The following is a 24,579-nucleotide window of genomic DNA, read 5'->3' on the forward strand; positions in this document are numbered from 1 at the left end:
TTTATGGGGTCTGTTTATGCACCAAGCACTGTGTGGGACTCTCGTGCTGGGACCGTTGCGGAGAAAAGGGCCGTGTCCTTTGCTTTCATGAAGTCAGGCTGGTGGTAGAGACAGACACCCAGCTATTCACACGCCCTCCTGCCTGCTAGAGAAAGAACCCCCATTGAGCCCACCGCGTACCTTAGACCCCTGAACACCACCAAGGTAGCAGTCCCCGGTACACTCGTTCTTAGTTTTCCGTTCCTGTGGAGCTTCCTGAAGCAAGCCCCTGGTGGCTTTAAGACATGTCTGCAAAGGTCTTGACACTTGTCCCTTCCAGACATGGAGTCGAATGGCTCTCCCCTCACCTATTGCTCGGCTTTAGCAAAACGCTTCTTCCTTTTTTTTTTTTTTAATACTTGCATATATCATATTTCAATGTTTGGATATACAGTTATTTGGCCCTCAGCACTCAAAATAGTTATTGTTCTCCTGCATGTTAGGTCTCAGCGGTGACTACCTGCTCCTCTCTCTGACGTGAGATACGCCAACCCCATCCCCATAGCTCTTAATAATTCCTGAAGAGCAGGCACTTTGCTGGGCTTAGTCTTGTATGGGGCCTTATTAAACTTTCCCATCTCCAAAGAAGAAAACGGTTTGACAAGACGTGGAAAATGAGGCTCAAAGGGAAAGAATACGCCTGGGAATTCCTTCGCCTGGAAATGACAGGGTCGGGATTCTCCTTCTAGCTCTTTTTTCTTCTTTGGGGGCTGTCTTCAGTGGCCACGTACTGCGTGAGACAGAGGCATTTACTTTTTATTGGGCTCCTAAATACATACATATTTTCACCGTTTTTAAGTATACGACTCAGCGGCATGAAGTACATTTACAGTGTTGTGGAACCATCAGCATATCCAGCTCCAGAACTTTCTTATCATCCCAAACTGAAACTCTGTGCCCATTAAATACTCACTCCCTATTTCTCCCTCCCTTCAGCCCCCGGTAATCTCTATTCTACTTTCTGTCTCAATGAATTTGACTAGTCTCAGTGCCTCATATAATATTTGTCTGCGGTCTGGCTTGTATAACTTAGCATGATTTTTCAATGTCCATCCATGTGGTAGCATGTTTCAGAATTTCATTCCTTTTTGAGGCTGAATAATATTCCACTATATAGGTAGACCACATTTTGTTTATCCACCTGCCGATGGACACAGCTGGCTACTGGGAATAATGCTATTATGAACACTGGTCTGCTGTTCAAGTCCCTGCTTTCAATTCTTTTATGCAGGAAGCATTTAAAAATCTATTCCCAGAGCAAATCTGTGGTAGGGATTGTTAGTTCTACTTCATAGATGAAGAAAATTAAGGTTCAGGCAAGTTAAGTCACTTGTCCAAGGCCACATGTCTGGGACTTAAATATTTTCCTGAGGATTCTGATTTTACTAATAAATGCTGGCTCTAGAACAGATTAGAATCTAATTTAGTGAGAATTCTATAATTCCAGATGCCATGTGTGATCTCTTAATTCTGAGGGTAATGACAATGGCCAGAAACAGGTGGGAAATTGACATCCTGTGTCCAGCAAAGGTAGACTGGAAATGCCTTCTCTTCCAGCATGAATCTGAAACCTAAGCCTTCTGATGAGCCTTCTGATGAGTCTGAACACACCCTTGCCATGAGAACTGATTCTGCAGCACCTGGAGGGATACCTCTGTGGTCTGAGTTATTTGCCCTAGTCAAGAAAAATTTTTGATTTATGGTTGAGGAATAGAAATAGCTGGACAGTTTGCTTCCAGAAGCAAAGTTGTCCTCAGGTCCAAGTGCCCCTGGTTCTGAGGCGGCTCAGCTATAGTAAGATCTCAATATGATGGGACCTGATGTTTAGGTCCAACCTTCCCAGTGTCAGTAGAACTGAGGAGTTTCCTGGGATGCAAGCTTTCAGAACCGAAACCAAGAAAGTCCCAGGCAAGCTGGGATTGGCCATCTTAACCTAAAGATCATTGTGCAAGAAAAAGAAAAATTTCCTATTGTTCTGTCCCTTCCTTTCTTATTCCCACTCGTTTAGACCTAGGACCGCCCCCCCCCCCAACTGGCCCTCCTGCTTCATTGTCTACAGGACACACTATGCCCTGATCAAAAGTCTTCAACTTTCTTTTGCACTAATTGCTCATAGCAAGGGCCACACTCCTATGCCTATAAGGGCCAGACAAGTTATGTCAATGGTGTAAAGTCATAGGAGCCTCTGGGGACTGCAGCCAGTTCCTACTTTAAACTCCCAATAGTCAAGAAGCAGGATTTGAGATGGGGTTTGAGGCTTAGAGCCAGTATACAAGTGGAAACCACATAAATATGTGTCAATATTTAAAAGTTGGAAATCAAGCTCTAAATTATTAAACTATGTTACCTCCCCCTAAGTTGGCAAATATATTTCATGCTGACTCAGAAGGCCAAGTTCAAACTGTGTTCCTGCATTCCTAGGAGCCCCAGGTTGAGACCTGGTGGTACAGAGCAAGGTCCTCTGGCCTGTTACCCACATTCCTTCTCTTCTGGCTCCCGGCTCTGTCCTGCATCTTCAGGGGACTTGCAGGCCATGGTGGACACTCCAGCTTGCACTTCAGAGCTCCATCTGCACATCCCCTACCCCCATCACAATCTGCTCCCCCTTGGTACACTCCTCAGTGTGTCCCCACCCTTGGAAGGACAGACCTAGGGAAGAGACTCATATAACTCCTGGAGGTGAGCCTGAACCATCCAAGCAGAGAATTCTGAGTCCTGGCCTCTGGAACAGACCTACAGGCTCTGAGAGGTCAAGTCCCCTTGAAGCCAAAGACTTATCATATGGAAAAGGATGTGATCAGAGTAAGGGCCTACTAAAGTCCAGGGCTCAGGAGAGGGGCTCCTCTTGCTTGGGTCTAAAGATGGTACTGAGTAGGCCTGCAGGAAAGCAGGTGTCCCATCTAAAGGAGGCAGCTGAACTCAACTCCAGCTATTTCCTGCTTCCTAGGAATGTGGGCCCAAGTGTGACTAAATACTTTGCTTTTTCATGAGAAGATAAAATTGTGGAATGTTTTATAAATCCACATTAAAACCAAACCAAACAAAATACCCTGTGTGAGTCAATACAGTAAAGGCCAAACACAGTACGTCCACCAGCCTGTCCTTGAACTTTCAGTCCGTAACTTCTTCCTTGAGGAACACCCTGTCCCTCTGCAACCTGGCCTCAAGCCACTTCTTGCACTCCATGACCTCAGTTCCACCAGTCGCCTCCTGTTCTGCAAAATTAGATGACCAGACACAGCCTGAGCTTCCCACTTCAGACCCTTTGATCAATGAGTTCCTTCTGTCTGGAATGCCCTCCCCCGGGTCTCATCCTTGCTTACTGACAGTCACACTCGTTCTTCAAGAGCAAGTGCAAACCCACCTCCTTCAGGACGCCTGCCCTGGTGACTCCTGAAATTCTGGGCCTAGGATCAGGAGACCGGAGTATTCATCCTGGCTCTACAATTTGACACAAGTCACAAGTGCTCTGAGCCTCATTAGGTAAAATGAGCTGATATTTCCATTGACCTTGAAGAGCTACTTCTTGTGAAAGTCAAATTAGATAATATATGTTAAAAACATCTAGTACAGTTGAGGGCATTTAATCATTAGTCAGTAAATGCCAGTACACTCAGAAAGTGAATTTGAGTATCTGACTTATGCTAGCAATTTTTTTTTTTGTGAAGTACTAAACAACAAATATTTGAGGCTTCATGTGCCGCATGGTTTCTTTCCCGACAACTCAACCGAGCATTCCTAGACTATATGTAAACAAGTGGGCATAACTGTGTCCCAATAAAACTTTATTTTCAAGAACAGGCAGAGAGCCATATTTGCCCCAAGAATGATAGTTACTGATCCCCGCTTCATACCATTCTCAGAGCTTGCTCTGCGGCTCTCAAAGCTGCTGTTACTATTCCTACTAATAGCTAATATTTTAATTCTGCCCACATTCACCAGGCAGTGTCCAACTTACAAGAGATTTAGCCCTCATTACCACTTCATACAGGAAGAAACTGAGGCACAAAGAAGTGGCCATTAGACTCGAGAATCTGAACTCTGAGTCATATGTGCACATGGGTTCAGGCCTTGGGCAGCATCTGCACAGTCTTATGGGTATTTCGTTGTTTTTTTTTTTATTTATTTTATTTATTTGAGAGAGAGAGAGAGAGTGAGAGAGTGTGAGTGGAGGGAAGGATAGAGGGAGAGGGAGAGGGAATCCTCAAGCCGACTCCCTGCTGAGCATGGAGACCAATTTGGGGCTTGGTCCCAGTACCCTGAGATCATGACCCAAGCCGAAACCAAGAGTTGGCCACTTAAACGACTGAGCCACTCGGGCGCCCCATCTTGTGGGTATTTCTTGGTTGTTGTTGGATGAATGTGCATTTGCAAAGGACTCTGTCACCCTCCACCCCCCCTCCCATGCACTGGTGGTAAATATAACTACTGAGTATCCGCAACAGTCAATCTCCTCCATCAACAACCAGGGACAGCAGGCAAATGACAGGGGCCAAGAGCCATGTCCCCTGCTGAGTCTGTGTCTGGCTAGTAAGTACTGAGTTTGATGGTTTTCTGCTTTCTTTAACTCTTCCTCTTCATCGCATGCCCATAGGAATATGAAACCAACCATAAATGGCAAAGAAAAAAAGGAAATGATTTGATGTGATAGCTGACTGTCCCACGACACTCTGTCTGATCCTTCATAATGGTCAGTTTTTGTTTTGTTTTGTTTTGTTTTTTTAAAGATTTTATTTATTTATTTGAGAGAGAGAGAATGAGAGAGAGAGAGCACGAGAGGGAAGAGGGCAGAGGGAGAAGCAGAGCCCCCGCTGAGCAGGGAGCCCAATGTGGGACTCGATCCCGGGACTCCAGGATCATGACCTGAGCCGAAGGCAGTCGCTTAACCAACTGAGCCACCCAGGCGCCCCATAATGGTCAGTTTGAGTAAAGAGCCCTAGCTGTGCCCTGAGCACTGCTCTGCATCATGGGGAACTGTCAAAGGATCAATCAAAGGAAAGGCTGGTCTCAGGTGAGGGGATGGCTGATGAAGCAGAGACTCCCATCTGCATGCCGGAGGTGGTGTGGTCATGTGCTCTATCATCAAACTGGAACACTGTTGAGAATTAGGCCGGGGAAAACATGGGCAAACATGGACATAAGGTCACCTGGGTCAGAGAAAACTTTCTAAGCAGCCACTGGGGAGCCTCTCATGCCTGAGCAATACTGTTCTGCTTAGAGAGAAGAGCAACTGGCCGTTTACCTTCTGGTCCATGATCCCAGCTACAACACCATGCAACATTCATCCTATACTACGTGTTTAGACTATACCATGCTAGACTTAACTGGAGAAAATCAAGGAAGAATAGGTCCGGTCCTGAAAGGGTGCCTTGATTACTGGTTCTGAGGAGTTAAAGTCAATAGTTCTTGGAGTTAAAACTGGCTCTTGCAACTTGACATACTATGGCAAGTTTAATATAGGTGTAATGCTATGTTTACAATGTAAGTTTCTGGTTGATTTTTAGCTATGTGTTCCAAAGAACTTATCTACTGCCTGAGCAGGTACATGCCTGAGCATGTACAGTGTGCATGCCATGCACTGCATAATTCTAAGGGCACCATTCACATCATATTCTATGTGAATGGAGCCCTCTAGGATTCTGCAGTGTACAACCTGAACAATCATATATGGTAGTCTTGCCGGGACACTCTAGCCCCATTCCCCACCAGCCAGAACCGGTATACTTCAGCAGTCTAATCCTTAAATAGCTGGTCATCCTCAGTCTGGTGTCTGCTTGCCTACTCACCTCCAAAAAGTAGTGAGCACCTACCTACCCATACTTTCGTCCTATGAGGCACACAAAAATGTTTTGACTATGCTCTGCTGCTAAACTTTCCTGGCACCCACTGGTAGAAGTTTAGTCTCTTCTCTGGCCTGACAAGAGAAGACCATGGCTGTCAGCACAACACCAAGACCTTCTTTTCTGACAAGGAGGGAGAAACTAAAACCATAATTCCTTTTTTTTGGGGGGGGGAGGGTAGGCAAGGACACTTGTCCCATCTTTCCCTCAGAGTCTTGGGAGCCAAGAAGTGGCATTAAATCATGATTATGGTTTTTGACCCAGAGTCTGGGTAAAGTTAACTAATTTAGAGAGAAAAGATGCTGCTTCTGATCCATTTCTGGAACTAGAAAATGAGTCTTTCATCATAGGAACACAGAGGACCCATGGAAAGTCTCAGCATGAATAAGGGGAGCAGGAGGACAGAGGACAGAGGGGGCTGATAGAAATGGAGCTGAGGCAGACACACGGGGAATGTAAGATGAAGGCACTTGAGCTTGGCCAAGCGTGATGATTATGACTTCACAAAATGTGGAGAGGAAAAGGGCTATTCTAGATGTGTACCAGACAGCATGAGCAATGCAGGGGGTGAGTGTGGCCAGTGAGAGGCAGGTCTGGACTCCTGAATTGGATAGGAGACTTTATGTTAGGAACCAGTGGGAACTCACCTGTGGAGGAGAGGGGCAATGGAGGAGAAGGTGTTACATTTTTTAGTAAATTCTGACTTTCAGAGAGAAGAGTCTGGTCTTAATTCTGGAAGGAACAAATAAAGCAGCAATTCTCTGTTCTTGTCAAGTTGGGCAGTGCCTTGGTGATGACTTGATGGAGGCTTCTACACGTGCCATGAAGGATACGATACCCGCCTTAGCCTCAGGAAATGACCTGAGAATTCCCATTTCTTCTCCCAACATTCAGCCAGGGGAATTTTCTCCTGAGAGATGAAAAGACCTGAAACCAAACTATCTTCAGCTGAACTTCAGCCAACTAACCCCATTCAACTGGGAGCTTCTGTGACTGGCATTTTATCTACTGCTTCTAAAGCTCTTTGCATCAACACAAACACACTTATGCTTAGTTAATGGTCTGTGGCATACTGCAGAGCATACAACGTGGCCCCAAGAGACAGAGCTACGAAGGAGCAGAACTGATTTATTGATTTCAGATCCAGTTACACTGGACATTAAGCTATGGGGAACAAGGGAAGGAGCTTGTATTTTACCCAGAGCATCCATTGTCTAGGGGAGAGAAGCACTGTCATTCTGTGGCTCAAATATTTAAGGTTCTTTTGGAGAGACCATCTAGAATGGTTGAGTAGTGGTATGTGGCTGTTGCACTCACCTCCCATGAGTCTCTTAGGTGGGTATTTACCCACTCTCCAAGACTCTTGGGGTCAGGAAAGAGTGGGGCATGAAGATGTTAGGCTTTAGCTCCTAGTAAGGCCAGTTGGTTTAGATTTTTAAAAAGGAATCCAAACTCTTGTTTTCAACCATGGAGGACCATAAGTCTTGGAAAATCAGGTGTTCCCCCACTAGATTTTATACACAGGAAAATGGGCATCAGATTTCCACTGGGCTTGGAAAGACCCTGAAGGAAGGCAGTGATAAGGGATTTGCCCAGGGGCTCCTCAGAGTCAGGCCAGAGCCACAGCAGACTGCTGATGTTTTGGTTTTAAAAGGCCAGAGATTTCTGGACCTTTGAGGAAAAACACCCCTCCCAGCTTGGTGTATTTTTCTTTTCTTTTTTCTCCCCCCCTCCCTCCTTCCCAGTCCTCCCTCCCTCCCCTCCTTCCTTCCTTCTTTCCTTCCTTCCTTCTTTCTTATAGAGAAAGACTCCTGATATTAACATCCACCTAGAATGTCACCCAGAACTGCCTTAACAGTCATCTAGTAAAATTACTCATTTTATAGATGAGAAAGTTGGGGCCAAGAGAGGAAAAAGGACTCTTCTAAGTCATACAATCAATGGCAGAACTAGGACGAAGTCCAGGCCATGGGTCCCTTCACACTAAAAAATGCTGATTGTATAATTTCATGTTTTTTTCTTTTTGAAACAGACCCAAGAAATTAGAATTCAGTGGTTTGGTTAATAAAGAAGAATCATGTCCCACATTTTACAAACTGAATTGCTCAAACAAAGGGGAGAGAGAGAGAGAGAGAAATACACATTCAGAAATCTATGCTAGATTGAGTCCTCTAGTTTTGTCTTATTTTTCTCTTGACCCGATTTCCCTCTATATTCTTTTCTGCTGTGTCTTTTCCTATAAACTGCCTCAAACACTTTCCTTTTGTAAGGGGAAAGAAAGGAGAAAGGGAAAGAAGAAAGAAGTCTTTAGAATATTCCTAATAGGAGCCGTACAAAGTATTATACTCATTTTACAGAAGAGGAGACTGAGGTTCGGTGAATTGAAATCAATTGTCCAAGAGTACCCAGTTGGCCAAAGACAAACCCAGAATTTGACTTTGGTCTTGCTTCCAAAGGCTCCTTTTCTTCTTGGTTTTGTGAGTTGAGACAAAGATTCCAACCTAGACCTCTCCTCTGGACCACTCCTGCCCACCCTGGGCTCCTCTGTGCTGTTGTTTCCAACCCAGCAGCCCCCATTAGAATCACTTGGAGTCATTTAATAAATGCCCCAGGCCTCATCCACACCAATTAAATCAGGATCTCTGGGGTGGGGTCCTAGTATAATCTATTTTTAAGGAAATGTCCCAGATTGTAATGTGCAGCAAGCAGGAAAGGAGAAGCAGAGATCTCCAGCATGGCTCTTCGTGGGAGAACTCACGGGCTCTTTGAGAAGTCCAACTCACCCTACAGGTGGGAGTGCATCTCACATGGACAACAACTCATTCAACAGAAAAGACTAGAGAAGAGAGGAATGAGGAGAAGAGTGAAGAGAGAAGAAAAGGGAAGAGAAGAGAAAAGGAGAAGTTGAGATGTCCCTGAACTTGAGATGGTTCTTCTTCCATTAATATCTTCTTCATCTCTAGTGCCGAGAGTTTTACAGCTTGCATCGACTAAATCCCTGACTCTTCGAGAATTAACCAAGAAAGTCTCCTGAGCAGGCGTCCGCCTGCTAGAGCGCAGAAGGCATGCCGAACCTGAAGGCAGGAGTCCTGCACGGAGGATCCAGACCCTCAGCTCCCCCTCTACCTGGAAGCGCACATCTGATCCTGGAACTTTGCTCAAGTGAGGCGGAAGGAGCCCAATTAGATCTGGCCTCCATCAGTGAAAAAGTGCTTATGCCAGAGAGCTCGAGCTGGAACAGATGTTAACTTTTGTTTGTTTAAATGATGGAGAGCCTTATGGAGACTTGAAGTTGGCTGCAGATATATTCAATTCATTCCTTATGCAAGGCGCAGCGGGGACAGGCACCTGGGGTGACAGAAAGAATTTGAAGTACCCCCCGGACCTGGGTGTGATTACTAGTTCTGTGTCTCTGCTCCTTCTTTCCTGGGGCTTCAGCAAGTCACTTTTTATTTCTCACCCTAATCTTCAAAATGGCAAACTGGGATTTTTTTTTTTTAAGATTTTATTTATTTATTTGAGAGAGAGAGAGAATGAGAGAGAGAAAGAGAGCACATGAGAGGGGGGAGGGTCAGAGGCAGAAGCAGACTCCCTGCTGAGCAGGGAGCCCGATGCGGGACTCAATCCTGGGACTCCAGGATCATGACCTGAGCCGAAGTCAGTCGCTCAACCAGCTGAGCTACCCAGGCGCCCCTGACAAACCGGGATTTTTAAGGGAATATAACAGGGGAAGAAGTGTTTCCAAAATCTTAGCGGTAAATGAACATGGTACTAAATAATACTGAGCCACATAGTGAGAGAGTGATTACCATTTTGGTTCTCTTTCATTCCATCTGGTTATATGAAAGAGATGGAGGTGTATGTCTGACAGCTTGCCAACCTGGTCATTCCCTTCTCTGACAATGAGAGAGCTGGTCTCAGGTAACTGTACAATTAGGCAACAATATGCAGCTGGGAATTAATGATGTTGATTCGCCTTTATTTTGACAGTTACTTTTTTTTCAAGTTTATTCATTTATTTTTTTTAGTAATCTCTACACCCAGTGTGGGGCTCAAACTCACGACCCCCGAGATCAAAAGTCTCATGCTCTTCTGCTTGATCCAGCCAGGAGCCCCGCTAGACAGTTACTTTGTATGGCATGTGCTACCTATTTAAGGTAGGGCTACAAAGCTACATTTTAAGTAAATTTAAGTCAAATAAGTGGTTAAAAAAACCAAATAATGGTCCACAAGTAATGTATATATATATAGGGTAAAAATAATTAAAGTGGTGCCCAAAAGTCAAAGTTTAAGAAAAACCGAATTAAGGTATGTGACAGAATCTCGTACTGCGTCTCTGAGTGTAGTTAGGATTTGGTTGGAATTCAGGGAAAGAAGAAACAACTGAACCTGTTTGTGTGCTCTGGATTGAAACCACTCTTTAAGACATGGAATTTGAGACTGCATATACTGAGAGTATGGATGGGACGCGTCACACTGACCCCGGACTGCACCTCGCTTCTAAGTTGCCCTCCAGGCTGACCTACAATCCTGAACTGGAAAGAGTAGGTCCACTGCTGATATTTTTAATTCTCAGTGACTTGGAAATGAAAAGAAAGTGGGGAAATACAATGATCATCTTAAATTTGATTAGCCTCTAGTTAAAATTAAAAAAAAAAAGAAAGAAAAGAAAACACTAGATTGCATTGGTCTTTGATGACAAGCCAAGGGAGGAAAGATTCCCATTTCCTCTGTTCTCTGAATTGTCAAATTTCTTGCTGATTGCTTTTCTTAATAAGATAGGGAGTAAACATTAGAGAACATTTCTATTCCATGACCATATAGCCTCGGGAGCATGACCAAAGACCACGAATTAGGAGAGGAGAGAAGACCACATTTAAATTTAAGTATATATGGGATTTGCCTTGTATTTTCCCTAAGAAGAGATGTGAAGCCGCCAGAACTATTCAACTGTTGATTACAAAGTTTTTGTTTATTTTTCCAGGAATGAAGCTTTTTACCAAAAAGCGTATGATACCACAAAGTTCTTAAAACATTACATTTTCATTTAACCTAAGGAAGACAGAGTAGGATAATCTATATACTATAAATTGTTGTAGGAAAAGGATTTTTTTCCCTTGAGTTGTAAATGAGCTCACGAGTCTTGTGATAATCTATCATTATACAAGTAGGTGGGTTTCCCTGTCAAAAAGTAAAAGCACCAGCTACTGAGATGGGTTTTCTGCCCACAGCTTGTTCAAAATTTTAATGCTTCTATCAGATCCAAAACTAAACATAGTATAAAACCTCGTGCTTCCAAGAGTTCAGGAGACTTCATCCCTAGCTCTGGCTCAGCTATTATCTTGCTATGGGTAAGTCTCATCTCCCACCTGGGACTCATTTGACCCAACCATAAAGTGGGTGGATTATAGTAGATTAGGAATGTCAACAGGGGCCAGGCAGGTGACATAAACAAAGGAAGCTGACCAGGAGTGAGATAATAGGAAGTAGTGGTGGTGATGGTGAATGAGAGTATAGATCCTCTAAAGGGGACAGGCGGCCATCAGTTCTATGCAATTGTTAGCTAGGGAAACAATCGAAGGACAGCACAAGCCTCTTATCCCTGGTGCTTCTCTCACCTTTAATTTATTCCCTCTTAACATGCTTTTCCCCCCTGACCCTCCTGCCATCCTCTACCCCCAACCTTCTCAGAGTCTCCTAGACTTAAGCCCTCTGCACCAAGTTTCTCAGGAATGCCCATGCCACCCTTGGTTCCTCTTGGCATTGGTCTTCAGTCCTATCCTGGGAGCTGGAGCCTGCATATCCTGGGACATCTTGCCTCAGTTGTATGATTCTTTCCCATGGGCTTGATTTTGCCCTACGTAGTTGGACACAACTCTGTGCTCTCCCAGAGAGTAAAGCTGTTCAGCACCAAGGCATGGGGCTCTGTGCATGGAGCTCTTTGCACACCCATACAACTTGGAGCCTGGTGCCTTCCAGTGCTCCCAGGAGGAGGCATCAGAGAAAGACACCCTGAGTTTAAATGGCCTGACACCCTTCTCCAGGGAAGACCTATGAGTCTGAACAAAGAGCTGGTGTATACTCGTTTATTGTGTAAATGTCTAATGTATAGTGGAAACTTGTACAGAATAAATAACTTTGAGACTTTAAAAAAAAAAAAGACAGAGGCTCTAATATCTAGAGAAGCTGGAAACCCATACTTTAAAAATGAGAATTCTCTTAATATTTTTGGCAATGAATTAAAAACTATTTGAAAGCACTAGGCAGGCAAAATTTATATAACTGAAGGCCAGATTCAGCCTATGGATAGCCATCTTGTGATTTCTGTACTTGATGATCTCTTTCAGATCTGGTAGCCTGAACTCCTAAATAGCAAATCTTTGCTTTTGTGCATCGTCCATGAAGTAGAGGATTTGACACTGTGTGAGAAAAGCAGGCGAGGAGCTGGGCTGCTGGGGAGGTAGTGGTGCTGCCGAAGGGTGACGCAGCCTAGATCCGAAGGCAGGTGCATAATGCCAGCCCTGTTTCTCTTAGCTGTTTGCGACATGGGTGATTTAATAATTATAATAGCAATCCTATCATCATCAGTAACAACAACAAAACCACCCGAGCTTATTCAGAGATGGACACGCCACCCCTAGAGTTTATGGAGTTGTTTGGGCAATTTTGTTAATCCTTTTCCTAAATGGGGAAGGAAAAACGATCAAGCGGTAATGAACAGAGAACAGCGGGTGATTTTACCCTCTGCTTTTCTTTTGGGATGGAAGTCGGCAGAGACACCTCCCAGCCTCCAGGGGGCGGTGATATTACAGAGCGTTTGCCTGAGTACGTAAAGGTGCAAAATAAGATCCGGTGCCATTTTCTGGGTTTTTTTGGTTTTTTTTTTGCATAGACGGTTCCATTCCCCAAATCTTTTCTGTGTCCAGCCTTAGCTGCATCCTCAAACCACTTTCATGACATAGAGCCTTCTGTGTAGAAGTAAGTTAGAGCTGGGCTTGCAATCTTGTCCTTCCCATGCCCACCCCCACCCCAGTTTGTAGCTCTGCTACATTGGGCGAGGTGCTCACTATCTTAGTAACTCCGTTTCCTCGTGTGTAAAGGAGAACAATAGCAATGTCTGCCTCATTGGGTCGATGTAAGATCATAGGAAATCCTACACACCCAAGGGAAATGCCTAGTTCTGTGTTGGTGGTACCGAACCATGTTCCATTTCAAAGTTCTTATTTTCCTATCTAAATTCCTCCTGCTGTATTTGGAGTTCTGGTCATTTTTTGCCCTCTCTGATGGAAAATGATCCCCAGAATAGAATTATTAGATTGAACTCTATGGAACTGTCAACGTTCAACACTATTGATCTCCAAAATGTCAATTTCATATGGTTCATGGTAATACAAAAGTAGTCCCAAGGCCAAAGAAGGGAAAAGCGGCTTCCATTTTTACACTGGTACTGAAACACACCGGAACAGCCTATACTCTTTACATTTGGGAAAGGTGAACCCTTTGGTAGAGGGACAGACACTTTCTCATCACATGTAAACTAACATTTGTTATCCACTTCCTGCTTACCAGGCACTTTGCGTAAATATAATTTCCTTTAACTCCACAACAGCAATGGTGGTGGATAGAAACACACAGCTCCTGGTGTTTCACTGTTAGTGTGCCCTCGGTTATGGGATGTGTAATGTGCCATTGTGGTTCCGGCCCACATGTCCACACCCGAAAGAGTATTTCAATTAACAAAGAAAGTAATATAAAGAAAGCCCTGCCTTCACTGTATAGGATGGCCCAGACAAAATGTAGTTCCACAGACGTTTGGATCAAATGCTCAGATATTTAGGGACCATCCCCAGTGCTGCTGACAAGGACGAGACGTCCTTGTACTTCTTCAGCTATCTACTGGTTGAAACTCTTGTTAACTCGGCAGTTTGAGCTGTTTACAAGGCACCATTCATGCTTTAAACTTTCAAGTTAACTTCCATACATAAAGACATGAAAAACAAAATCCACTATGGAACCCAAACAGATGAGAGCTCCCCAACTGATTTCTTTTACTCCATATCCTCAAAGAAAACAAATTTCTATGACAGTTCTACAGGTGGTATCACCTGTCCATTCTATCATATAATACCTTTTCAATATTTTTTATTGAGTACCTACTATGTGCCAGGTCCCATTGGAGGCCAGGGATTAGCACACTACAAGCCTGAGGGCCAAATCCAGTCTACTGTCTATTTTTTATACATAAGGTCTTTTGGAATGTAGCCACACTCATTCATTTATGTGAAGTGCATGGCTGCCTTCTGGCAGAGTGGCCTAGCTGTGACAGAAATCATCTGGCCTGCAAAGCCAAAATACTTACTATCTGGCCATTTCCAGAAAAAGTTTGTTGAGCCTATTCTAGATAGAGAGGATACAGTGGTAAAGAACAATAACCAAGTCCCCATGTGTCTTCAGATGCTCCTGTTCCTAAGACTACAGTGCATGAATACTTACTGCCTAAGGGGCAGCCCACGTCTGACCCACGGGATCACAGTCGATGCCACTGCTAGGGGCTTGCAAGGAGCAAGAAAAAGGACGACAGGTGTGGAGACAGATGTGCAAGAGCAGGTGAGAGAGAGGAAGTGCTGGGGAAGTGCATTAGTGTGGAAACCAGCTGGAACAGGCAGGCCACAGGGATGCCCCCTGTGGGGCCCCCAAACCCACGGATGGGCCAGGAACCACATGTATCAGAATCACCTGGAGACATTATTAAAAATGCAGGTGAGCAGGCCCCACCCAGGAACCTGAATCTGAGTTCCAGAGGTGTGACTGAGTCTCCACCTTCTTAGCGGGTCCCCCCCACCCCCCGCCCCATGTGATTCTGAGGCACGCTCCAGTTGGAAAGGCACTGGGTTAGTGTTTAGTGTTAGCGAGCGGTCGAAGGTGCTCCCGAGGTGGTCTGGCCCGAGATCCACTCGTGGCAGGTGGGAAGGGAAAAGAATCGGGGCACGGACACACAGAGGTAGATGCAGTGAAAAGGCAGTTTATTGTCTATTCATACTGTACAGAGGAACAGAGAGAAGCCACAAGGACAGCATTGGCTGTCACTGGCAGTGTTATTTCTGAAGTCGGAACAGTCAAAGTACACTTCAGGTTACAAAGTACAGCAGCTAGCCCAGCAAGTCTACTTCAGAGTCAGCACGACAGGCCCCCACCCCACCCCCCAACCAACCACAGAAATGGAAATATTTACAGAGATGTCACTCACCCCGAGTGAGCTGCTAAAGCTGAAAATTCCATCAACAACCTACATTCACTGAAAAGCTGCATCAGACACAACATTTTCTGGAACCCCTGTGTGATTTCAACTCTACTAAGTCAGGAGCTTGAGAGGAGGGAAGAATGTCCCAGAACCCCGCAAAGGATAGGACTCCTTCTGCTTGCCTGAATAGGATATCACGGAATTGGAGTTGGAGTTGCACACAGAACAGTTCGGATCAGGCCATTGCCTGGTGGCTTCTCTGGATGTAAAGACTGGTTGCAAAACCAAGGACCCGGATGGCTCCCTGTCCACCTCATCTCAACACTGTGAGGCTCCCGTGGTGAGATACGAGATGAGAGCATATCAACTCTCCCTTAGCACCTTCAGGCATCTGCATAGCTCTTTCATTCTGAGAGCTGTCTCCATGACCCTGATGTTCATAGCTGGGCTTGAACTGGGCCTGTTGGAGGGATTCTAGTGATGATGGAATTGAAATGACTTGCATGGGAACCAGACAGGTTATTTTTCTTCACTTGGAGAGAATGCTTATGACTTTGCCTTGTTGGAAAAGGCTCTTGGTCTTTTAGGGTCATAGAAAAAGGGTCCATCTGGGGCAAGGACGCTACCTGGGAAGAGAGTCTAACAGGGGTGGTGAGCAGACTCTGAGGCCTAAGCTGCTCTGTCCATCAGACAGAGGAACTGGTGTGGGTGAAGATCTTTAGGAAACTGAGTTTGATTGCAGTGGAAACTTGGGAGCTTGGCAGAAAATTGGGGGGGAAAATCCAAGAACTCTAAAAATACAGAATTTCATTAATGGGTAGATAAAGATAATTCTTTTCTGTGTCTACTTAACTCTGAAAATGTGGTGCAGCCCCATTGGTATTTACAAGGCCAATAATACCTCCTAAGTTTTATATTGTTGGTTTATACATTTAGGTATAAACCGTAGATGGCCAGAGGCTTCTGACTCACCATTTTACCCATATCATTTAGATGTACCATAATGAGTGGTCCCTTAACCTCCAATGAAGTGATTAGTTCTTAAATATGTGAAATAGTTGGACTTTGATCATTGCCGGGGTTGGCTTACAGTTAAAATGGCTATCCCCTTCCAAAACATCATTATTTATCATTAAAGGTGTAGCCTAGAGAGCTATCAAATGACATGGTTTACCTAATGACAGGCATAGAAAGCTTGATCTTACAACCTAGGTCTGTTTGGAAACACTGGATTTCATGCAGTGGAGGCACATGGGCAGGCCACAGGACCTTGGATCATGCCCCTCAAGGTCTGGGCGTGTGCTACAGAACTCACTAGAAAGTTACCTTAATGGAATGGAGAAATAACTCAATCAAGGGTGTTTTCAAACTCAAGCTTCATAATGCATATAGATTTCATTATAAAAATATCATTCCTTAAAAAAATACATAAATGTAAAATATTACATTTCTAATTACCACTCCTTACTCCCACCCCTGTGGTACTCGTCTTAGACTATCATGAATGGGCACACCTCTCAGTTATGGCTCAATCACACCATCTGAGCCCATCTCTCTTCCTTTTTCAAACTATGACACTTGTGCTTAAAAATATGCTCCCAGACCCAGAGAAGGGGTCCACAAGTTCCCCTCCTTCCCTGTGAGAAGGACTGCGGAAGATCATATGCTGCCTGTGACCTGCCCAGGAATGTCAGAGCATGATATTCAGACCCAGCTGAGAACATAGGAACACGCTTGGTTGATAGATGGGCATAGACAATGTCCAAGCTATGTCCACTTTATTCCCCTTGGGCCTGACCTGCAAGGTCCTGCCTCAAGGCTCCTGTGATGAAATTCACAGCTCTGAAGCAGTCTGGGTAGGGGTGGGGAAGAGAATGTTGTGTTAATACAGCTTTGGAATACAACCTGCGTTTTGTTTTTTGTTTTTTGTTTTTTTAAAGGACAGAAAAGAAGAACATAAACAGCAATGCTAAGGCAAACTTTCAAATGGCACATCAGAACTCTGTTTTTGTCATTCATTTTGTTCACATCACAAGGCAGATACATTCTGTAAACATACATACCATACAGTACAGTAACCATAGGAAAATAAGGAGAAAGCCACCCTGTAATTCTTTTCTTTCTGTATTTCTGTTCTTTCACTCCAGAAGGACTGCCTGAAGTCTAGGGAGAATTTTATGGTTCATGAAATATACTTTTCTTTTCATAAAAATGCAGTGACTTGCAAAAAAGAGCCCCCCGTTGACTAGGAAGAGGCATTATGGGGAGAAGAGGACCATTTACCCCTCAACCTATAGAAACTTAGAAAATAGTCACAAAATCTAAAAAAGTCATTAATTTTCAGGAAACATTTTGGTTTCCTGCTTAGTAAAAGAGAGCATTGAAAAATTGTTTTTGTTTTTTGTTTTTTTTACAAAAGTTAAGGCTGTCCAGATCTTTGATGCAGAAAGCCTGCGATCCCCAAAATTACATCTTATATTTTCAAGTTGAAAGCAAGGTTTCATGCAACGGTTCTGACTTTATGTTAGATTGGAGCAGAGAGGGGAAGCAGAGGCCTATTTAAGTCATATAAAAATTAAGGGAGGTGAGTGAGGCTGGTCTAAGGATCCCCAGGGAAGTTGCCTTTGGAAACTTTCAGGATGTAATCTTTATTTTATATTTTTCTACATTCAAATAATAAGCATTTTGGTTTTTGTTAAAATGGGAATTTTATCTTAGAGTTCGCAGAAGCTATGAAAATACAGACACATAATTGCATTGTGCTCCTCACAAAAGCCTGATTTTTCTTTGTCCCTAGAAAATGCAGGCCAGTTTTCCTGGTAAGACCGGAAGAAGGCTATATAATGAAAGCCAACTAGCAGCGAGAATCAAAGATCTCATCTTGCTGGTTTCTTGGAGCTGTTTTGGGATATATACCATGACTCTGTTTACCTGCGGGTTGTACCGTCCAACAGGACAAAGGATATTTGCTGGTTCTACCCTAATCAGTGGAGTTCTATATACCTTGATACATAGTAAATTGAGGAGCTTCTAAAAGATTGCATATTTATGAAGTTTCAAAACTATCTGTGGTTTCCATAACTGAAGGTGCATGGTGTGGAAATACAACTTAAAACTGCTTGCCTTGGCATGGTTTTTACTGTAAACAAAGTTAACCCTTTGGGAGATGAGACTATTCCCACAAGGAATGGGCCCTTTGGTGAGCGGAACTCCACAGTGGGTCCAGTGACAAAGAGAGATGGCTGAGCATCTAGATATTTTGTCTGTGTTCACCTGTGTTTTAAATGGACAGGGCGAATGCTTTTTAAAAAGGAAGAGCTGGTTTAGTGGTTCGATTTTTGCCTCTGTCACCATATTCCCTCCCTCCTCTTTCGCTATCCATTGGTTCACTGGCATTAAATAAATGGTCATTTCAAGGGTGTTCCGTGGTCCCTTGAAATGAAATTCTGCAGGAAGCGAAGAGAAATGAGCTGTTTTCCTACTTGGCCTGAACATTTTGCTCCGGAGAGGATACTGTACCTTGATGTTTTTTCCCCTTTTATAAAAAACTTAACCCTAACCAAAACAAAACATTCTACTTGTATGTAGGAAAAAACATGTTTATGACCAGGAAGTAAAACGGAGTTGGTGGGAATTTAAAGCTATACATGTACATTAACAGTTCAAAAAGGAGTCGAATCTAATGAACTCTAGAATTTGAGTTTCCTGAAAGTCTTTGAATACTTTTAGGTTGCTCAGGAGGCTTAAGGATACCATGCTTTGGGTTTGGCCAGAAGGGAATTCCCTCGCTCCTCATCCTCTCTACACCCAGTATTAAGTGACATCACTGGACACTATCAAATCACTTTTAGAGGCAACAAATTTTGCTTATGGAAGGAATTAATAGAATTAAGGGCAAAAGTGGTACAAGGTAAAAAAAAAAAAATTCCCCTTAGTTTGTCCTATTGCACATCAAAGAAAACAAAGGCAAGGATGTACAAGTCATCGAGATTTGTCAGGATATGTAAGGTTAAACTTTATCATTTTAACCATTAAAAGATCTTTAGTTCAATGCCACTGAAAATCTCTAACAAATGAAATATCCCTCCTTTCCCTCTTTCTCCTCTTTCCATTTAAATTGGAACTGGATATATAATTTTAGAAGACAATCCAACTAACCATTGGCTCAAAAAGACCATGGTCTTACAGCTTTGTTACTGGTTCTCTAATTAGGTTATGTAAGTCAATACCCTGTATTTTTGGAAGGTGTGATACCATATATAATAAAGTTTTTACAGAGAGAATAATGGCAAGGAAGGCAGAACGTTCTCCATCACGACATTGAGGATCTGTTCGTTATGTAGTTACTTGTTGCTGTAGGTGAGATTATAGGTCTCATCCTATAAAAGTACTGGCTGACCCTAAATCCTCTATTTTGATAGGAAAATGATGCAAAATAAGCAAATATATGCCATATTCAAACAAACCATTTACTATGGCCACATATCATTTTAATAAAGGTAACATGTCTTCCTTTAAACCATTAAATGATAAGCTTTAATAGTAAAACTATAAAGAGACCTCTAATTCATATAATTTGCTAATCCCTATAATGATAACTGATGAATGAAAGTGCAGATTATCATTGGTCTTCCAGATCTGCTGTGTAGGGTTGCAGTGAGAGGGGCAGATCATTTTCTTCATGAGGAACTAGCTCACTACGGAAGGACGGGTAGGTCATTTCTGGAACTTATCTGTCCTCAAAGACTGATTCTGTTTATCAAACAGCAAGCTCAAGGGTTCTACATTCTACCATTCCACTCACTAACTGTGCTTTTAAAAACTCCTATTGGATCATTGTAATCCCTAAGTGAGTAAAAAAAGATAAATTATGGTAAGCTTTTAGATTGTTTCTTTATTAAATAAATTATTAAAATAATAGATTGTCCAAACATTGAAACTGTTTTCATTTTCTACGTAAATAGGTTTATCTGGCACGTCATTCTCTTCGACATTTAAATGAAGCGTAAGTGACCATTGACTGAGGAGCGTGAAGCTGAGTGGGGAGATTTCTAGGAAGAAAAACCAGATGCTATTCCGAGATAAGACAGCAGCTTTACTCAACTGCAGCTGCTTTGGTGAACCTGAGATTATTTGGAGGGAATCCCCTCTACTATTCAAAAGCAAGCCATTGATGGAATCATCTTAGGAGGCAGAATTTAGCTCCTTTATTTGTTCCTTCTTAACTTTTTTTGCTTACCTATTGGTAATAAAGTGACTTACTTCGTGCTCATTGAAATATAATTTGAGAGAAATTAACTTTTAACAATAAAAATGTCATTTTCCCCCCTTTCCATTTGGAATAAATATAAGTTCAAGCCAAGAAACTTATAATATTAACAGTTAGATTTAGCACTAAGAAAGCTATTTAGGACAAATTTAGTTGGTTCCATAAAGAAATTCTCTCAAGACTACCTTATTTTTTTCTTGTCTGCTTTCTACAGAGGCTAGACTTGATGGAGCATGACTTACTGTATAGTTTTTTAAAACTATGTTCTATAGAACATAGATATATCTTGTGAGTGGTTTGCAAGAGTGCTGTGAACATCTGGGCAAATAACTTCAAGTTAAGAGATCTCTGTTATTAGAACCAGTTAAAATGTTACATCTTTATTTTATTACTATATTATTTTTTTTTTACTCTATTGCTTCCCTTTGGTTTTACTACACATTGGTTGCTTGCTTTGGGAGAATGCTAAGAATTTATTTAAAGAATTGTTCATTGTGGTCTAGATTAAAAAAAAAAAACAAAAAAACTATTCTTTGATGTACTGAAATCTCCAGAAGTTTAAGAAACATGCCTTAAGAAGCTCAGCTATGTGCCACTCAGTTGGTACTTGTGGAATGAGTTTAAGTACTTAATGTGGAGAAGACAGGTCTTTCTTACACATTTTTTACATTTTCAAACTTATTTTGAAGGGTGGATAAACCTACATCGTGACGTTACGGGAAACATTCTCTTTCTCATGGAGACAGAAAGAAAAGAGTCCAGAAGTAAGGCTCTGTAATCAAGTGGGCAGGGAGATGAACAGGTAAATTCAGTTCCAGCACCGACCATCCACAATGAAGTGGAAACTTGGCAGCAACCACGGTAGGTCAGAAAGACTGTTCTAGAAATATGGTCACTGCAGAGATACTCCTCAAAATGATTCCTTCGTTGAAAATAGATTAACATGATCAGAAAATATCCGTGAAAAAGAAAACAATATAAAAATTTACATTTTTTTTTTCTGAGAGAATAGAAGCAAGGCTCATGGATATGCCTAAGTTTAGAGATTACTATGAATGCTCAAAACAATGTTTGCTTCATGTCCTTAGAAAATTAAAAATGGTGCTTCATATATAAAGGGTCCATCAGTTAAGCCACAGAAAGAGACGGCTGCTGATGGGCAGGTTACGGAATCAGTCCTACATTTCAGCTGTGACACGCACTGGGTTCCTTTTCTTTTACATCAGACTTCATTTCAGTTTTAACAGGAGGAAAGCCATAGGTGCACAACACTGTAATCTGGAAGCTTATGTAAGGCAGCAAAAAGCATCACCCTAGATTGAACAGACTAAGTAAGGTCCACTTTTGGCCACACTAACAACCAGCTGGAGCCAACAGCATTTTGCCACACACGATATAAAAGCAAAGATCCACAGCAAGGGAAGCAAGTGGGAAGCCAGCGACGTGGTGACATGTGACTACGTTATAGGAACACGCTACAACATGAAACCCCCAATGCCGTGGGTTCAATTCCAGTCAAGTGAATTAAGGCTACTATAGAACGGGCTGATGTGAAGAGTCCATTCCAACTGAGCAGTAAGAAACTGATTCACTCTTGAAGACACAAGGAAAGGTTTAGAGGAAAAGCAAGTTCTTGGAAAGATTGAAGCATACACATGCACGGTGTCTCTCAGGTGAGGAAACTGGAGAAAAATGAAAGGGGGAGAAAAATAAGAGAGACCCAAGCAATCCAACTGCGAGGCAAAGCAGGTGTTTGCTTCCAGTTCACAGTATTGCAGTTAGTGGTACAGTGAGGTCTACGGAAGTGGTAGAGAGCCCAAAGGCTGCCCAGAAGAAAAGGGAAGAAAGAAGTGGTCACATGACAACACAGCATTGACAGCGCTTTTTCTTTTGGGTACCTGGGGCTGGCTCTGTGGCCAGACTCTCTTCCTTTCCTTCTGGGGATGAGGGCTCTGTGGTGTCTGAGATCAGCCTCCCGGACACAAGCTCGGCCGCATTCCCATCGATGGTGGACACGTCTGTCACTGTCTTCTCCCTCAATGACTTCTCATCGTCTTCGTCAATGAGGACCAATTCCGCCTTGATGGTTTCATCATAGCCTAGCACCTTCTTCGTCTCCTCTTCATCCTCGATATTTTGGTAGCCCATGAAAATCATGGTGACTGGTTGATCCAAGTTGGCCTCGGGCCCTTCAGTGCTGGGGGCTTGGGGCTGCTGCCCTGGGGTCCCGGAAGAATGATCTTTCCTAGACTTATGTACCATTTCTAACTTGGCTTCTTTGCAGAGCATGTGTTCCTTCGGGTGGCCGAGGCTCCCGTCTGCGATCACAGTTCTTTCTGACACGTGCCCTCCTCTGAAGCTTGATTGTCCCGCCTTCTGAATAAGCGCTTCTACATCCTTTGAGCTTAACTTGTGCACTCCATTTTCTACCACAGTGCCTCCTGAGTGCACCTCATATACTACTTTGGTACCGTCATCATAGACTTTGACTCCTCTCTGATGGACCCCCTCTGGGCCAATGGTGGATGCAGAGAGAATCTTGGTCTCTCCTGTTTGTTTGTCTTTCTCCACATTAATTTCCATGGCGTACACAGCTTGAATGAAAACAAGAGAAAGGAAGTGCATGTTACAACAAAAAAAGCCAGTGAATGGTTAATTGCCAAACAGACAAAAAAAGGGTTTGTGCCCTTTCTAGTCTAACTGCCAAGCATCTTGAGTGTTAGAGTGAGTGCGCAGTGTGGACAGAGGTGGTTATATATGTGTTTTAACACAGCAGCTTAATGCACTGGGAAACCAGATGTGCAGAGTTACCGTATCTCAATGGCACTTACACTTTTAAGGAAGATCTGCTAACGTAAGACCACAAGCGACTGTATAGATCCAGTGTAATGAATTCCAGGGAGGCTGGCAACATGCAAGTTTATTTTGATTGACAGCTTACCCTAGGCTTATAGACAATTTTAAAGGTCTTGGCTAAGAAGTATTGTAATTCCAAAATCTTAAATCGTTTTTTTTTTTAACTCTTTCACTAAGCGTTCTACTGTTTTTTTCTGCATTTCCTTTTACTGTGAATGGAGAATATGCAAAGGATTTTGCAGGTGGGGTGTGGCTATTCTCCACTGTACTGTAAACTAGGCTGTTTGCAGGAACTGAAGTTACAAAAGCAGTCAGGTTACATGCTCTGAGTACTTCGATCACTGAGCTGGGTTTCTGTAACAAGAACTAGAAAAAGAACAAGATGGAGGTAGTAGTGTCCCATGGCACTGGAATTTGAGGGTGATGATCACAGAAAGCCTCTTTCTTCAGCCATGCACACAGTGCCAAGTCCTCGTGACTCTGCCCCACATCGTCTTTCTCCTCGGTCACCTTCTCTCTCTTCCACTGCCACTACTCAATCTGAGACACTATTTCCGCTTCCCTAGATTATGGTAAGGGCTTCCTACCAGCTCTCCCCGTCCAGACTAACCCTCTCCAACTCATCCCAAATCCTGCCACCAACCTGGCTTCCTAAGGACCTGCTCTCCTCTCTTCTATAGTCTTGTGTGACACTCCATCCTCTCCAATCCATTACCTCCGAGGCTCCCTGCGAGGCACACATTCTGGACGCTAGGACACTGAGCATTGGTCCCAGGAAGCCAGCTGTCCCCAGGCACGCTTTCCCTGGATGATCCATGGATTACATCAACCTCCACAACTTCAACACTGAACTCAAAAGTGGTCACATGACAACACAGCATTGACAGCACTTTTTCTTTTGGGTACCTGGGGCTGGCTCTGTGGCCAGGCTCTCTTCCTTTCCTTCTGGGGATGAGGTCTCTAAAAACTCCCCCATAGTCTTCTTGGTTTTAAATAGTACCAGCACCACATAGTCTCTCAAGCGAGAAGCCTCAGAACCACACCTGATTTGTCTTTTCTTCCTAATTTCTTCCACAGCCAAACAACTATTGTGAGCTACTAATTCCATTTCAGACCTCTCCCCATGTACCTCCTCACCGTTGCCTCGAGCCAGGCCCCCTTCTGCTCTCCGCACAACAGCTCTGCCCCAGTCCCACCTGCCACTTCTCAGAGTGGGGGCAAAGGTAGCCCAAGGTTTGTTTTGAAAATATTATAAAAAGGAAATGGGAGGGAGTAGGGAAGGGAGGGAGGAAGGAAGGAAGGAAGGAAGGAAGGAAGGAAGGAAGGAAGGAAGG

At 43.4% G+C, this 24,579-nt stretch overlaps 1 protein-coding gene across 8 annotated transcripts in view; it reads right to left on the reverse strand.

Annotated features, from left to right (window-relative positions):
* The window catches only part of PALM2AKAP2 (PALM2 and AKAP2 fusion), a 346,978-nt gene that overhangs the window by 186,523 nt on the left and 135,876 nt on the right, over window positions 1–24,579 (reverse strand). For 6 of the 8 annotated variants that reach the window (XM_035016104.1, XM_035016101.1, XM_035016103.1 and 3 more), the window contains one exon: window positions 22,288–22,983. The exons of the other annotated variants lie outside the window; for them this stretch is intronic. In XM_035016104.1, the coding sequence (XP_034871995.1) occupies window positions 22,288–22,983 (696 nt within the window). The remainder of the gene's footprint in view (window positions 1–22,287; window positions 22,984–24,579) is intronic. 8 annotated transcript variants of the gene reach the window in all.

The sequence above is a fragment of the Mirounga leonina genome, unplaced genomic scaffold (genome assembly GCF_011800145.1).
Source record: "Mirounga leonina isolate KUSES-001 unplaced genomic scaffold, KU_Mleo_1.0 Mir_170, whole genome shotgun sequence".
NCBI lineage: Eukaryota > Metazoa > Chordata > Mammalia > Carnivora > Phocidae > Mirounga > Mirounga leonina.